The 17,994-nt window shown below is 40.3% G+C and overlaps 1 protein-coding gene across 1 annotated transcript in view; it reads right to left on the bottom strand.

The window, feature by feature from the left end:
* LOC119434362 (leucine--tRNA ligase, mitochondrial-like) overlaps nucleotides 1-17,994 on the bottom strand; it is an 89,393-nt gene that overhangs the window by 65,384 nt on the left and 6,015 nt on the right. Inside the window, exons 3-6 of the mRNA XM_037701534.2 lie at nucleotides 11,819-11,947; nucleotides 8,568-8,659; nucleotides 5,083-5,143; nucleotides 2,866-2,955 (exon numbers count right to left, since the gene is read on the bottom strand). Coding sequence (XP_037557462.1) covers nucleotides 2,866-2,955; nucleotides 5,083-5,143; nucleotides 8,568-8,659; nucleotides 11,819-11,947 — 372 coding nt within the window. The remainder of the gene's footprint in view (nucleotides 1-2,865; nucleotides 2,956-5,082; nucleotides 5,144-8,567; nucleotides 8,660-11,818; nucleotides 11,948-17,994) is intronic.

The raw sequence follows: 17,994 nt of genomic DNA, 5'->3' as shown, positions 1-17,994 counted from the left end.
ACCCTTCTGCCTGCATTCAGATGATTCCAGGTGTTTTCAGCTAATTTGCAGGCATTAGCAGCCACAAAAACACACAAGCAAAATTTAAGCAAGGCAGTCAGAAAAATTTAAGAGACTACACGATCCTGTACTATGAAGGAGGCGGATTAACTTGAGCAGATGACAGACACTAAAGAACAGAAGCGCAGAATTGAAAATATATTGTGCTTCTCCGGGCAGTGGCATTTTTACCTATATTACACAGGTAAAAAAGAATAATAGCATTGGTACAATTTCCTTGGATTTTGTTGTTTCAAAATAATAATTTCTCATGATGTGGTCATAAATCTGACCAATAGTTCTACCATTTCCCCAGTGCACTTGTGGACTATCAGGTACACTGAAATATGGTGGGGATTTCAAGAAGCCTCAGAGAAGCATGAGTGAACTTTAAAGCTCTAGTGTACGTTTCCTACAGCGCACAATTGAGCAATAGTCTACTAATATTTGCTTCGGGTGTTCATCTAGTATGGTTTATTTACCATGCTCAAAAAGTGTTGCAGGCCCCTTTGAGTATGGCCTTCAGAAGAAATAGGTCAAGTTTCCAGCATTTCACTTGATGCAAGCACCAACCTAAAGCAAACAGCAATACATAAGCTGGCCAGAAAGAAATGCAAATGGGATAAAAACAAACCACACCACACATTTCTCTTTTCACCATAAGCCCAAGTGTATGACACTGTCAGCATTCATTTAAAGATGTTAGTCTCGGAGGTTAAACATGTTTAACAGCCAATTATACTTCCATGCCACATTTTTATTTCAAGCAATAGACTCTTTTCCTAATTCACAAGCATGAGTCTCGAAATTGACTTTTGCCAAACTTATGGTGCCTTTGTTATCTTTACACAGAGACAACGTGCCAGCTGTATTTTCTTATGTTTCAATGATGCACCTGGTTTCATGATGGGGGCCACATTAACATTGTCCATTTTATAAAACACACTAGTTGCACACAAAGCCCATAATTAAAAAATTGGCATCAGCTTGGGAAGTTGCATTGCAAGAAAGCTGGCTTAAAAGTTAAGGGGCCCTATTGCACATGACAGGTGTTCTAATTTGTTTACAGCTGGTAATGTTTTATTCCAGCCTGCCTGTAGCCAAAGAGATTAACTATCAGCGCGAAATAAAATGTTAACAGAAAGAATGTTAATGAAAGCAGCTCTCACTTATAATCAATGGGGAGCATGATGACTTAGCATTGCAGCTTAGCTGGCTGCTTGACATGCTGTAGCCCCCAAATATCAAATATGAATCTTGTTCAGACCAATGTCAAGAACCCCAGCAAACAAAGAAATGCAAAGATATGTTCAGCTTCGTTCCCATTTCTATTTTGCCGACTATAGGCAATGATGCTCCCTGTCTTCATAATTGAAACACTGCAGCTTATGCTACTAAATAATGCAGTGTAACTTAAGTTCTTGCTTGGCTGTTTGGTGAGGAGTTTAGCCTAATAACAGTATGTCTTAGGCTGAAATTGCTGATGGTGATGGTAATGCATCACAAGGATTAAAGCCTTCATCAAAAATAAAGAACAACACATCTGCTTTCTTTCTTTTTTTTTTCTCCAGCACTGAATGTAACATAATTTAAAATCCGTACACAAATATGGGACAAAAGCTCAAGATTAACAACACGAGTGCTATGCTTACCAGAGAAATTAATGGTGTCCTCATATATATTAATTTTTGTTCATTCTACTTTAAATAACAATACTGTACTAACCAACACAACTTTTCGCTTTATCAGCACATGGAACTCTTGAGGTCCCACACTGAGCCCTCCAGTCTAGTTCCTCTTTTCAAACCTGCTTTCCTTCTTTACCAAGATTTTTTTTTCTTATGAGTATACTATCATGCTGACAGGCAGCATGCAAATGTGTACAGCCTTTTCTAAAAGTTTCCAAATCGCCACCACACATCTGACCAAAGCAAACTCCAGATAATGCTATAATGCTGGCGTTTTGTTCTGAGCACTGCAAAGTTCTGGAGGGTGATAAGTACTCTTGTTTTCGCTTTCAATGGCTTTAGCCTTCTCAGACCCAACAAAATCTGCAATACAATACCTTTAGAAAGTCAGTTTTTACTGCTAACCAGTCTCTTATGAACCTGAAAAACTAGTACTTGCTTGATCAGTTTAGCACCTTTGTGTATGTGGACAAAGAGTCCATTTCTTCAGTTCACATAAAAATGTATTGTTTATCTAAACACAGATACAGGTTTAACATCAAATGACGATTCAGTTCATTGCTTTCACTTTTCATCATGAATTGCCACGCCATCTAGTAGCATTTAATATGCACTACACATTCATTTTTTGTTGTTGGTGCTGATGCAGCGGTATGTCTCACATGAAGTATCAACTTTCTTGAAAACCAGAGGCAACAAAATGGTTAAATGCTTGTCATATAGTGCCACCTGCATCTAGCTTTATGTTACACAAGAATATTTCAGCACATGATGTCTGGTTTCATTTTCAAAAGGATGAAAGCAATGGGGGGGTGCATTCTGTGAGTGTCTACCTTGTGGACATGTCCATTTCATCTGCTGCTGAAGTGCTGACTGGCTGGGAGCACCTGTCTCCTTCTGATGTGAACCCCAGCCCAACTAATCAGAACTTCAGCAGCAGACGAAATGGACATGTCCACTAGGTGGCCACTTGCAGAATACCCCTCAAGATGTCCACAAGGGTGGACACTGGGTTGCAGCAGGTCAGATTGCTTGGAGTGCCACATGACAATCACTGCAAGTACCAACAGCAGCTCTAGGCTGAAAACATTTGAAAAGGGCTCTCCGGTGCAATACGAAAATAAAGAAAGGTTCTCACATTTCTACAGTAAACCAATCCTTCCTCATAAAGCTTGAGGAAGAGGTACTGGGTCCACTTGTAGTATTTTGGATCACATGTTGACAGCTCCTGGAAAAATAAATAAATAAAGTGCAGCTATGTTGGGCGCAACCTAGGGACAGGCTGAATATCCGTGAATAAAGGGGGCACTATGATGTGGGATCTAGTTTTGGATGGATAGAAAAAAAAATGTTGTAGTTTTGCCCGAAAGGCAAAGCATCGATTGTGATAGCTAATTAGCAGAGAGCCATACGAAGTAAGGATAGTATTTTTATCGGCCATATTGACTTGTAAACATTCACTTGCTAACTAAATTAACAAGCATAGTGTCAGCGCACACAGCAAACATGAACACATCACACTTGATGACCGCGGACACTCGCTGTCAAAACGCTCACGTGAGGAAACACGGCAGCAGCAGCGAGCGAAGTGACCTTCGTGCTGTTGTCTACGAGCCGCCGACACACCTAGACTGTGCCCCCAACGCAGATCGCTCTCAAGATACGGCCGCGCGACCGCGCGCAGCCACCACATACGCAGTTGCAGCCGGAGTAAAATGCTGCCTCCCATCCCTCCCCTTCCCCTGATGCCTCGCAACATTGGGTGCCTCGCACGCGGTGAAAGACGGCGCACTTCCCTGCCCGCTTTCTTCCCTTTTCGGAGGACGTGATAGAGCTGCGCTCATCGGCTCCCCTCGCACGTTTTCACTTGCACATACAGCGTAGGGCGCGTGGCGATGATGTTATCGCCCTTGGATTTTATACGGAACCTCACGGCGACGGCAGAAATTCGCCTAGAGTGTCCATATAATTGCTATCGCAATAAAAGAGCTGATCAATACATCATCCACTTCTCAATCCACTGCTTTGAATGAAATTTGGCCTGACACTTTAAAATTAAAAGCTTTACCCAAACCAGCCAGCTTCCTTGTTGGCAAAACCGATTTGCATATCACATCCACCAGCTCACTTATGTAGGTAATGCAACAGGGTGGGCAACCTTTTTTGCCTACCATGAAACTTATAGCAATGCTACCCCATCATGTTTTTCAGCTTGTCTGTAGATAGGGTTTGCCATTTTTAGAGTTTAATTTGTAGGAAAATTGCTAGGTGTTTTAAGAGTATACTTTAAAAAAAACTGAATTTTTTTTTATTCCCTTCAGATTTTATAGAGAAATTGAGGTTTTCAGCTCTTTACCATCACTGCCTGTTTTGCAAAACTTTTGTGGATCAAGATAAGACCCAGCAGTAATCGTGTCCCAGCCAGTAGTCATCAGCAATGAGCTTAATGAGATGACAACTGTAACAAAACCTAGTCAGACAAGATAAAAACAAACATTCAAAGGGACCTGATGTAAAACATGTATGCAAATGATGTGCACAGAAGTTGACACATTTGAGCATGCCTCATGATTCCTGGCAAACCTTATAAATAGGAGCATTATAACTGTACTGATGAGACTGGCATGAAGTACAAAGCCTTCAGCATTAAAAAAAAAAATTATGGGGTTTAACATTTCAAAACTTCACAGCGGGTTATGAGGGACACCATAGTGGAGAGCTCCAGATTAATTTTGACCATGCGCACCCAATACAGAGCACCCATGCACACCCAATAAAGTACTTGAATGTGTACCCAATACAGTACACAAGCATTTTTGCATTCTGCCGCCATTAGAATGTGGCCACCATAACCAGGATCGAATCTACTACCTCTTGCTCAGCGGCACAATGTCACAGCCACTCCGCTACCATGGCAGGCCCTCGGCATTTTCTATTGTTATTTCATAAAATTCACAGCATATATAAAAAAAAGAGGAAACATGAGAATGTTTGCAAACAGTTTCAGGTAAAACAAGAGAGAGAGCGCTAAAATGCAAGATAAGACAAGTCATATGACTGGGCATAATGGTCCTGAAATGTAACTTTTTTTTCAATGAGGGAAGTATAAATTTGAGGTGTCTCATATGTGCTTTTGTTTTCCTTTTATTTTCATAGTGTGTTACGAGTTAATATGCACTTTCTGTCAGTGGGCTGGCAGAATAAGTGAAAGAAGGTAAATTTAAAAAATCCAAACCTAGAATCTTTTTTTCTGGCAAGTATATTTTGTATTTTGTCAGATTTGTCTAAAAATGCAAAACCATAGCTACAGGAATACTAGTAGTTGAAAGCCTCTTCGGTGATACTGAGTACTTGCCTTACTCCAGTCAAAGTTGAAGTTTAGATCCTTGAGCTGTTTTTTCATTGACTGAATATTCCTGAAAAAAATTAATAAAGTAAAGCAAACACTCACATCTCATACAAACTTATAGCTATTTGGGTTGTGCCCAAGTGGAGCAAAACATATTTTAAGAATTATCTGAGCAGCTGGATAGTCCTCACTCAGATACCACACAAAAAGATAAAAAGAAACCTTTACTTCCTGTACTGTTTAAAACTGAGTGCAGCTACAGTACCAGCCCAACTCCTACACAATGGCTAATATATTAATTCTGGAATGAATAAAGCAATGTGACCCAAAGACAACTACTTCGGACCAACTCCCACAGAGGTATATACACATCTTAAATCGTTAGATGTCATCCATATAAAAAAAAAGTTGCATCAAAGACCAACAACTTTGGCAATATTTATTTGTTGTGATCTCAGTAAACAGAATCACTTAAATGGAATATGCACTAGATGTAACAACAGCCTCTAAATTTGTTGGTTTTGTATTTGGGTAATGCAAATCAACCTTTTGTTAAATAGAACCAAAAGTTTAGCAACTCTCTTAAAACGGAATCACAGGAGCAAGCTTTAAAAGATTTTTTCAGAAAGAGATGGGATCTGAAATAGGTTGTTTTGCCAACACCTGTCTTCTATCCAAAAAATTATCCTTAAAAGCGGTGGCAAAGACTCGGGCAGGAAAAAATTTTATACATTTTAATGCATAGCATGTCCAGACTTAGACAGCTTCGTGGCTCAGACACGTCCCATAGATGAACCAAAATAAGGACAACTGAAATTTTCGATGCCTTAAGAGTGTGCAGTTTGATAATTTGGACTTCCCATGCACGACCATGCGCTATTTGGCCATCCACAAGTAGTAAGGGATATGTTTTTGTGCCGATATTGCTGCTAGGTGTCACGAGCCAGCACTAAGAAAGAAGTTATGACTGGGACGTGCGCTCTGCAAGATGCGGGCGCTGAAGAAGAAGTAGAGGCTGAGGATGCCGGCTTGAGTTTTTGCACGCCATCTTGTCCAGCTGTCTGTCTCGCCAACGCCAGATTCTTCAATTGTTTTTTTCGTGACAATATGTTGCCATTGCCTCCTCGAAACCAAAACTAGCGAAGCTGTCAGTAGCTGTCAATTGCACCCAAACCACCGGACAATTTCACAACACTGAAACTCTCATCCGCTCCTGGCTGTAACTTAATTAATGCAAGGTTTCTGAAAAAATTGTTCTGTTATTCTTACAAAGTTTTTCCAGCAATCACTTGACGAAGGATCACTGCCTGCCCATTGGAAGGTGGGTAAGGTGATTCCATTCTACAAAACACGTACTAAACATTCCCCACTTAACTATCGGCCTATTTCGTTAACCAGTATACCATGCAAAATTTTCAAGCATACTCTTTTTTCTCATATTGTCAACTTCTTGGAAGCAAACTTGTTTTTTTCTGAATTTCACTAGTATAGTTTACGCATAAACTGAACCTAATACTTGACCACTCTTCAGTAGCAGACTTAATTTTTTTAGACTTTGCAAAAGCGTTTGATAAAGTGTGTCACAGTTTATTAATCTACAAACTGCACCAATTAAACCTTGATGCCAAGATTCTGTACTGGCTTGAAGTTTTCCTCACTAATCGCTCACAATTTGTTTCAGCTAACGAAGCAACCTCGAATCTGAGTCCAGTTGGTTCAGGTGTACCACAAGGCTCCGTGCTTGGACCTCTCCTATTTCTCATTTATATTAACAACTTACCTTCTTGTGTTTCATCTCAAGTTCACCTATTTGCTGACGACTGTGTAATTTTCACCGAAATAACTTGCGATGACGATGTAATCAGGCTTCAAGCTGACCTTAACGCAGTTTTTTCATGGTGCAATATGTGGTTAATGGAATTGAATACCAACAAGTGTAAACTCACGCATATATCTAGAACTACCAACCTGTGTACTGCCTAAATAATGCTCGCTTAGATCTGGTAACAACTTATAAGTACCTTGGTTTTCACATCACTTCCAATCTCACTTGGAATACCGACATCGCGCATATCATAAGCAACACTAACCGAATGCTAGGATACTTACGATGCAACTTTTCCAAAGCACCTTCTTCCTTAAAATTACTCCTTTATAAAACTCTAATATGACCAAAACTTTAGTATGGCGCGTCAATTTGGGATCCAGGTTAAATAAACCTAACGCAGTCATTGGAAATGGTTCAGAACAACTCTACTCGTTTGATTCTTTCTAACTATAACAGAACCGCGAGTATCAGTGCCATGATATCTAGCCTTAACTTACCATCCCTGTCATCACGTCGCAAAATGTTCCGTCTGTGTCTTTTTCATAACTTATTTCATCACCCGCTGTTATGCGACAAACTTATCTCCCCGCCTCCATATGTATCACCGAGACTAGATAATATTCATAAGGTTGACATACCATTATGCAGATCCAAGGCTTTCCTGCAGTCATTTGTACTATGCACTTCCAAAGAGTGGAATCACTTTCCTGCCTCGACGGTCACCATCGCAGATCACCAATTATTCAAAAACGTTATAGCTAATACTGGGTAACTAGCAACGCTTTTACTTTTTTGAATTGTTTCAACCTGTATTCATGAATGTTCATAGCTAACTTTGTATATCTAGGTGTCATTTATCTTTTGTATATAATATATATTGTTTTGCCTTGTAATCCACTCCCCTCTCCTGAGGGTATGCTAAACAAATGAATAAATAAATAAATAAATAAATAAATAAATAAATAAATAAATAAATAAATAAATAAATAAATAAATAAATAAATAAATAAATAAATAAATAAATAAATAAATAAATAAATAAATAAATAAATAAATAAATAGCTGCTACATTCACTACTTTATGCTTAACATATGTAACAGTGTTAAGAGGCTCTGCCCATCTTTCCTCCTCTGCCCTTCTTTCTCAGTGAACGAAACTCTTGGTAATCGGAACATATTTTTCCGGTCCCTTCAGGTTCCGTTTAACAAGATTCTACTGTAATTGCAATATAACTGCAAAGGTTGAATATTCTTCGTGTGGATATTTTGATGAAAACATAGTATCCAAATGCCACATGGCCATATAGATATACCTTCAAGCTTTAGATGACATTGTACAGCCACAGACTCTCATTTTATTTCTTGTTCAGTAAGTTTATGACTACTCGTCAATAATATCCTGTGTCCACTAACAAAATATATACTGCTAGATGCTGGAAACGTGTGCAAGTGTTGACCTCGTAGCTTGTGACATCCAAAACGTGCTGCAGGATGTTGCACAACTACCACTCACTGTAAGGGTGCTTGGAAACTAAGCAGTACATACCCAACACCACAATAGTGCACAACTGAACCCTTCCACACAATTAATTTAGGTGCCTGGTAGCATATAATTCTTTCTCCTTCCTAATTTTACACATCTAATTTTATACAAAGTTCCCACCTTTCAGTCCATGCTCTGGGATTCTCATTCCTTTCCACAGCTGCATTCTCTGCTGGCAAGCCAAAGCTGTCCCAGCCCATAGGATGGATGACCTGCATCCAGGAAAGTAGTTTTCCAGTCTTAAATCGCAGTAGAACCATAGTACAGTGGAATCTCGTTGATACGTTTCTGCATAATAGCGTTTTTCTGGATAATATGTTTCTTTTTCTTTTTCCGATAATACTATTTGGTTGAATAATACGTTGGATAATACGATTTTCGGATGTAACGCATTATCTGCCGATTCCCGTGAAGATCGTATCAACAAGATTCCACTGTATATGTAAACAAACTCTAAGGCAATAATAAAACTGTGTTTGCATGAGCATGGTGGATATTTTCACAAATGTTAGGTCACACTTATTTTTTCAACAACTTACTCAAGTTGTTGAAAAAAATCTCAATCTATAATTATTTGAAACTTATGAGTGACTGTGCTCTTATCACAAAGGAAATCAGTGTGGGACACTTTATGCACAAATTTGGGTAGATATTTCCTTCAATGAAAGCTTTACAGCGACGAGGCACGGTTTCTTTTCAATGACTGTTAGGAGGATCATCGATCATTCTTAGTGCAGCTGATTAAATTCCTTGCCAGCAATATACTTGCAGTTGGACAAAAAAGTATCACACTTTTGTTTTTCTCCGAAGAATTCATTGCCCCACAGCTTGGCACAATGTACAATTTCCCAAAATGTCAAAAGCAAGTTTTAGAAAAGGTGTTCTTGTGTGTTCTTCTCCTGGACGACCCCAGTTGATGTCTCCTGCAGTTGGTGGATGGTTGTTTTAGCAAGCTGTGCATACCCCAGACTAAGATCTGTGAAAATTTCAAAGGAGTTATTCCTCTGGCTAGGCCGATTCGTGTCTGTAAGGACTATCAGCTGTCGGCTGCGATCTACTAGACTGAATACACAGACACCAGCAAAGAAATCATTTGGGAGCAAGAACTGGACTTCCAGAGTAAAGTGGGCAAAACAGCATGTCAGTTGGACTCCTAAGCAACGGTAAAAAGTCGTCTAGTCAGACGAACCCAAGTTTTCTCTCCTGCAGTGACGGGACTTGTTACATGCAATGTCTTAAAGGGGCCGAATTTTATCCTCGAAACATGGAGGAACTAGAATGATGGTGTGCAGCTTCTCAGCTCATGGACTTGGCTCACCTCATAGAGCTGATGGCGCAATGACTGAGGAAGTGTACAAGAACGTCGTGGAAAACACTATGCTTTCATGGGCAGCAATGACATTTTGGCTGTCATTTTATATCCCAGCAAGAAAACGACCCCAAGCCCACAACCGCCATTGTGAAGGTTCATTTCAAGAAGAGGAAGGTAAACCTCATGAACTGACCAAGCGAGTCTAGGGATCTCAACCCAATAGAACATCTTTGGAAAGAATTGGAATGCTGCCTGAGGCAGAAAACCATGAGGTACACCAACAACAAAATTGTTCAGCTGTAGCACCTCTCTCTCCCCACTGCCCACTCTCTCAACCCTCTCCTATATTTTGCTGCAGAGACGCATTTTTTTTCTTTTTCTGCTTGCTTACTTGGCCGATGGATGTCGCAAACCGAAAATGCAAGTGCAAAAGAAACTTCACTGCAGGTCGCTTTCGTACAGATAATCACCTGTCGAATTAACATGGTGCAAGCACGGCCAAATGAATAAAACACAGTTTATTCTTATCGACATAATAAAGGAAAAATGGACAAGTACACACAATTTCAACACAAACCAAACAAACATTCAACAAACAAACAAACAAACAAACAAGAATTTTCAATGGCTATTCGGTATAGCCGCATAACTCACCATTTTTGGTCGCGTCGTCAAAGTCTGCGGTTAACAGTAACTTATCAATTGCCCTTTGGCTATCACGCATAACTTTCCCATGACGGCGGCCCTATTAGGATTGCTCTCTGATGCGCTCCGACTTCACAAAGCTTCAATGAAATGTAGCAGGTATGTGGAGGTCATTAGCAGAGTGTCTCACCCCGTTGCCCGAACTTAACAGCCGACGATACCTTTCAGTGTGAAATCTTTCATTTAGGTTTTTTGCTTCACCAATGCATGCTGCCTGACAGTCAGAACAGTTGATATTGTAGACGACCCCTCGAGCTCTCTCTTAGTGCACAGTCCTTGGATTCAAGGGGTCGTCTACAAAATCAATTTTTCCGGCTGTCAGCGCACATTGGTGAAGCAAAAAACCTAAACGAATGAATCACACAACGCAACAATGATGTCAGAGCATTCTCTTGACTGCACAACCAGGCCCCTTGCTGAACATTCAGAAAATGCGGATCACAAAATTGCTCTCCAATAAACTGAAATTCTAACGACAGAGACTAACCAACAAAAACGACTGTCATGGTCATGGTACATTAAAAACACCAAGAACGACCGTTCTAAAGGAAACCTCCACTCGGTGTACATTCATGGTTTACGCACAGTGAGAAAAAAAGTGAGGGACAGCTGGCCAGGAAGAAATGGTCAACCGTCTCCGACCCTACCCCAAGCCTACCACTTTTGCTTCACTTCATTAGTCACGGACGCAAGGAAAGTGAAGCCTACCCACTCAGGCTCAACACCCCCACCGCTATCATCCAGCCTCGTCCCATTGTCTTTGTCTTGTGCTCGGTGTTTTGCTACTGGATTTACAACTGTTAACATGTACCAAATGGCCCAACTAACCACTTTCCCATCATGAAGCATGCTTGAAAGTTGCATCCCGCCATCTCTGTCATCACTCCCTCATGAAGAAGGAATCGACTTGGTTACAAAACATAGGGAACAAAAAATTCATTTTATGGTTGAAGCCATTCTAAAGTCATGACCAAGCCGTTCCACTCCCAAGGAGGGAGCGTAATTGAGAGAGTTCTCTGACCAGATGTGCTTGGCAGTCGTCACACATTCGGCGTAGTGTCAACGTGACGTAATGTAGTCGACGCCTGTGCTCCAAGGGGGTGGGGGGCATGTCACCCCCAAGAACTTGGCGAAAGGGGAGGGCCCCCGAGCCACCCCCCCCCCCCCCCCCCTTGTAGTCTCTGCCTATGTGACATGCCGTTACATATTGAAGAAAGTGGCCTGCTTTCCAAATTCATTGCAGGTACTTTTATCCAAATTCAGTGCAGATATCATAGCCAAAATACTAGCTTAGCAGACAAAATTCAAGCAGTTTCTTTGATTTCAATAATATGCAAACTACTATCAGCCCTACCTGTTTGCCATGCATGGTATATAAGCGGGCATATGTGTCGCTGATGGTGTATACACGAACATGTCCAAGGTGCAGCTGTCCAGATGGGTATGGGAACATAGACAGAACATACATTTTTTTGTCCGGATCCTGCAGTGCCAGAACAAGAGCAGAAACTCTCTCAATGCAAGGTAAATATAAAGCAACAGAAGAAATATATCAAAAACAGGTCATGCTCTACTCAATGGCAACTGACCATAAAACTTGGCCCCTTCACACAGGCACACAATAAGCACAAAATCAGCTAGCTGCCGCTTTGATAATGAAAACAGCACATCTACATATGATTTGTTCAGAGAAGTTCACATTGAACATTTTTTTACTGCAACAGCAGTTAAATGCTCAAAACTGGGTTTACTGCATTCATCTGTCTGTACTTAACAATATACCATTGTTGTCTTGGTTTTATCAAAGTTATGGTGGTGTCAAATGACTCCATCAGCTTCACTTTTCATCATGTGGCCCAATGAAAGAACAAAACTTCAGCCCAACCACTAGTGATTGAACTTGGGAACCTGAGGCAATAAGCAGTTGGGAGCAGTGTTGTGTGGAACGGTGTTCCTGGAACTAGATAGTTCCTTTTGAGAGGAATGGAGGAACGCCACCGTTCTGTCAAGGGTCGGTGGAACTGTAACGGTAACTCGTTAGGTTTACGAAGGAACAGCAGAGAGAACGGCGTTGAACAGACGCATGCACTTATGCAGCACATCACGCAGGGCGGATGGGCGACCGCATGAGGTGCAAAGAACTATGCTTGCCTGTCATGTGACTATGGTGCATTTTTTTCATGAGTTCTCTGTTATATTTTTTTTTACTAGGCTTCAAGAATGTCACGTGACGCTGACTCCTGTAGTTTCGTTTCTTTCCTCCATGCTGGCATGCTGGCCTGCCGCATTCATTAAACCCCTATATATTGTTCCTTTCAATGCGGTTTCTTGTGCAAGAAATTTAATTATATTTGGTGCATGTGAGTAACTTTCCATTTGCACATCTGAAGCATAGTATCCTGACTGTGCATCTGAAGACCGAAGTGGAAAGTGCCATATGTGTTGCACTTGTAGTAGACGAGCACTAAAGTTGCAGTTAGACATGTCTGGAGTATGTCCGGTGCTCTCTGAAGAAATTTGTCTAGGAGCATTTCTTTGGATTCTTTTTATCTCTAGATAATCTGCTGCCGGCAATGTTCAAATTCATATAATATACGTAGTTCGATGTGAGTTTTAATTTCCTCACTTTATTTCCCCTCAGGATTATCCGACACTATATTTTAATTTCTTAAAAATTAAATGTAACATTAACCCTTTTAATGCCGGGTTTTTTTCTGACTGCTCCTCACCCCCTGCTGGGTATTTTTTTTTTTTTCATGTTGGTTCAGCATAAATTTCATGCTAGTAATGCACCATGATACTCCACAGGACATGTAAAGATATTCATCAGCAGTTCTTGAATTTCTTCGTCCGTCAAAGCGCAGACGCATTTCGTGCTCTGACTCGCCATGGCTGCTGCGCTCTGCCGAGACGAAGCGACGCGGGTGTAAACACGTGCACTCCATCTGTTGTCTAAAACTTAATTTACAAGTTCTATGTGTTTAGGTGACCTCTCCATAGATGGCGGGACATGAATGCAATTTCTTTTTGCACGAGTTGTCTCGGGAGTGGCAGGGAGTGAGTTTAAAAAACAACACGAGTATACTCGGGAGTAGCAGGGGGTGCGCGTGGGTGGTTTCACGAGTTATCTTGGTAGTGGCAGTTAAAGGGTTAGTGTAACGACACGTTCCAATGTTCGAAGTGTAACTGGAACTCGTTCCTTTCGCATTAATGGAACTTGTAACGGGAACTCGTATCAACATTGTGAAGGAACGAGGAAGGAGCTTTCGTTCCTGTTTTAGAGGAACGTGTACAACACTGGTTGGGAGCCAGATGTGCTAACCAGAGCTATTTCGCAACATTTGCGATTGTGCAATGCAGACTCTGAGAGTAATGGCATCTGTGCATAGTGTAGCAGAAGGTCGTCGGCATCGCAAAGGCAAAGTTGTTCTTGAGAAGATGGTGGTGTCTGCTGTGAGAGCCTGTTACTGTCAAAGTAAATAATGCCAGGGCCAGATTCTGTTTTTCTTTCATTGAAGACAAGAATGAAAAAGTATCATCATAATGTTGGTCGAGCCACCCACATCAAGAAAATCCTGAAACTTCAACAATAGCCCGGTTGATTAATTGCTTTAGGACGCTTAACGTTCCAAAGCAATATTGGGGCTATGACAGACATACTGTGGTGGAGGGCTGCAGATTATTTTGACCATCTGTAGTTTTTTTATGTGCACCTATATGTGTAAACGATTGCTTTTACATTTTCCCGCATCAAAATGTGGCCGCAGTGGACATAAATCAAACCCGAAGCAGGTAAAATCAACATGGGCAAACGTAAATTGCTAGATTTGACTACAAAAACATCTCAACATAAGTACACAATAATTCTACTAATGTAATGCAGCATGGTGCAGAAAGAAGCCACTTGGTACATTAGTACAAAAGGAGAAAAAGTGGAACACACACGTCCAAAGAGCTAACGCATGTTCGCGGGCTTGTTGGTTTGGATGTATGATTAAAATATGCAGCGCGACTAGACAAAGAATAAGAAAGGTGACACGCACACAGCAGTACTTTCAACTACAGATTTTAGTTTTTCCACATACACAATATATATACATATCAGCTGTACAGTAATTAAACATCAGAATAGCATACATTCATAGGTACAGGGTAATAGTAAATGGTAATAGTAATTCTGGTGTTGGGTTGCTGAGCACGAGGTCACGGGATCAAATCCCGGCCATGGCGGCCGCATTTCAATGGGGGCGAAATGCGAAAACACCCGTGTACTTACATTTAGGTGCACATTAAAGAACCCCAGGTGGTCCAAATTTCCGGAGTCCCCCACTACGGTGTGCCTCATAATCAGATCGTGGTTTTGGAACGTAAAAACCCATAATTTAATTTTTTTAATGGTAATTCATAGGTACATAAGTAACGTAACCATGCACACGTCCACAGTTTAATCAAAACATACAATGCAGAGAGCAGGCCAATCTCAATTAATCAAGGAACAGCATTTCCTTTTATGATAGCATCCTAGAAGGCATGCTCACACACTCGTTAATCATATTTGTGATTTCATACACCTCAATCATTTCTCTTGTAATGCTACTTTGTGGCCAATTCAAAATGAAATAATCTTCAAAGAGTGGGGTGCAGCTGTACTCTTAGCAATCTATGCCTAAATGGCCTGAAATAGTTTCTGTCACATTATAGTGATGCTCCTTCAGCCTGAGTCTGAACAGATGGAATTTTTTTAATGAGAGGCAAGAAAGAAAAAGGTCCTGAGAAAAAGGTCCTTCATGTCCACAGAAAATGCTGCAAGGAATTTTCTGTGGACATAAAGGACCATTTTTATTCTCTTCTGCAGATTAATTTGACGAAATGTTGGGCTGACAACAATGACAGACTTGGAGTAGTCTAATTTTAACATGTTTCTAGGTTGTCATGTGAACAATTTTTTAACTACTTTCTTTTTACCTAAATGAACATTTGCAACATGCGATGCAAATATTGTCAAACAAAAAAATGGTGTAAGTATTGAGTCCTGTGTTGCCCCCTAAGTGACCTGTACGTAGCTAACTGCAACCAAGTTCTTGAAGAGTGGTGGTTGAAAAACACTGATGTCACCACTGTATTTAGGTTTGTTGATGATTTTTTTATTTATTATGAATACTGAGTTTTGTATTGGTCATTTCGAAAAACTTAACGCCGTTCACTGACTGCTTGTCCTCTCTGGTGTCGACACATCAAGTGTCAATTGGCAATATCAGCAGGTATTTATACTTAGGTCTGTACTTCCTAACACTGCGTGTTTGCTGGAGCTATGAGCCGAGAGGAAATGAGCCAGAGCTTCCTGTCACGCCTGCACATTAAACACTTGTAAAATGCACCCAGTAATACAATCTAGCCTCAATAATTCTCCGTTGTAGTCCTGTGACCATAAAGTTGAAACCAGTTTGTGGGGCCAGGCCATCTGGTTGCTGCTGGTTACCCCTAGTGACTTGCGACTGCTGACTTCAGAAGCAGATAAGAAGAATCACATTGAGCGAAACAAAAAGCTCTGCTAGAGTGAAGAAGGTTGCGGTTTTACCTTACATACACAGCATTTCCCATAATCTCAAAAGGATAGTGAGAAACGCCAGAGTGGATGTAGGTTTTCCTGCCCCTGAATGATTGCAGAAGCTCTATACAAGATGGTTGATAAAGACAAAAAAAGAGATGAATGCCTGCATTACACAACATCGCAAACAATTTGTGGATTGTATAGGAAACGTTATTTACTTGATACCTTTCTCGTGCAAAAAAGTGTACACATATTGATCAGACAGACCTGTGTATTAATCAAACGCTGAAGGCACGTCATTATAATGTGACAAAAATCTATTCCAGGCTATTTAGGCATGCATGGCCGAGAATGCAGCTGCATCTTGCTCTTAGAAGATACTTCCATATTGAATCGGGCCCACAATAAAATTACAAAAAACGTTATTCATACATATGAAATCACCAAAATGCAAGACGAGTGCATCAGCTTGCCTTCTGCGACACTATCAGAAAAATAAATGCTGTTCTCTGATTTATTGCTATAGCCCTGTTCACTCTATGTTTTGATTATGCTGTGGACATGTGTATGGCTCTACGATCTCTACCTATGAATGTATGCTATTCTTGTTTTATTGTCATTCGGCTGTTATGTATATACAGACCTGCCAACCTTAGAACTAGAACAATTACCATTGTAGCCAATAAATACAAAGATTTAATGATTATTCAAGATGCTACCTGTTTATTAGAGATTTGCAGGCTCTGCTATGTAGGGATGCTGTCAACAGGCACTCTGTTCTATACAGTCGCAACTAGAATGTTCTGCACCACAAATGTTTATGAAAGACGGGAAAAAATGTTATCTATTCCAGAGTAGCACGAATTTTCACAAATATGAAGCATTAAACTTTTATGAAGTGCTTTCATGAAACATTCATGTAACAGCGGCCGAAATTTCAGTTGCCATTATAAAGTGGTTCCATAAATTGGTGTCGTTGCTGCACGGGCAGGCCTGTATAATTGACAGGTCGGAAAAATCAGTCAGTATTTCTATTTTAATTCGTTCAGAATAGGCTCTACTCTAAACAAGGTGCAAATGAAAAATTGTAAAATTATTTCTGTCAATATGAAAATCATGAACAAGCTTGTAAAATCTGTAATTATACAATAAAATTGCACAAGTTGGCAAGTATGTATATATATTTTCTTATGAAAACAAAAATCTGTAATTGAAAGTAGCATGTGTGTGTCTTCTTTCTCTGTATTCATCTAGTTATGCTGCACATATTAAGCACAAAGAGTCATAGAAGTGCATTGTATCACACTCTGTATTTGTGAGTCTGTGTTCACAACTACTTTGCTGACTTTCTTGCTATTTTAACAGGTAAATTTTTATCAATCAGCAAAATTCATTACTCAAGCGCAACTTAATTAAAGCTGTGCCTTAAAAAAAGAAGAAGAAAGAGAATTGCTTGTCAATGATAAAGATGAACCCAATAATTAGTAAAAAAAAGCCAGCAAGAACACACAAACACTCACTTGCACATATGGTGATGTATATTTAACATTTATTTGTACATGTGACCCACTACTATAAGACTTCAGCCGACATGAACCAGGATTTTTGTAACTGCTAAATGAAGATGTGGTAAATGCAAGCAAAAAAGTAAAATCACATGGTGTCGATTCTTTGCTGCTTTGTATCACTATGACTTGTCATGCAGTGTAAAACAAAACATAAAATGACAATGTTACAACTAGTGGAGTGAAGATATAAGGTTATCCATGCAGCCAGGTCCCCTTTGTTCAAATATAGTTACCTTCCATAGGAATCTGAACTATTTAATTTATGGTATTTGATCTGCTGCCACACACTGATTTTGATGTGTGTGCTTTTAGAGAGCAGCTCTTAGGCGCCTGCTCCGGCGGCGAGCGTCGGCATCCTACCTTGTAACCGAGCATAGCAAAAGATGAGAGCAAACTCGGAGCGCAGCAAGG

The sequence above is a fragment of the Dermacentor silvarum genome, chromosome 1, assembly GCF_013339745.2.
Source record: "Dermacentor silvarum isolate Dsil-2018 chromosome 1, BIME_Dsil_1.4, whole genome shotgun sequence".
Classification (NCBI taxonomy): domain Eukaryota; kingdom Metazoa; phylum Arthropoda; class Arachnida; order Ixodida; family Ixodidae; genus Dermacentor; species Dermacentor silvarum.
The sequence above is the reverse complement of the archived record's forward strand: the minus strand, read 5'-3'. Positions and strand labels throughout refer to the sequence as shown.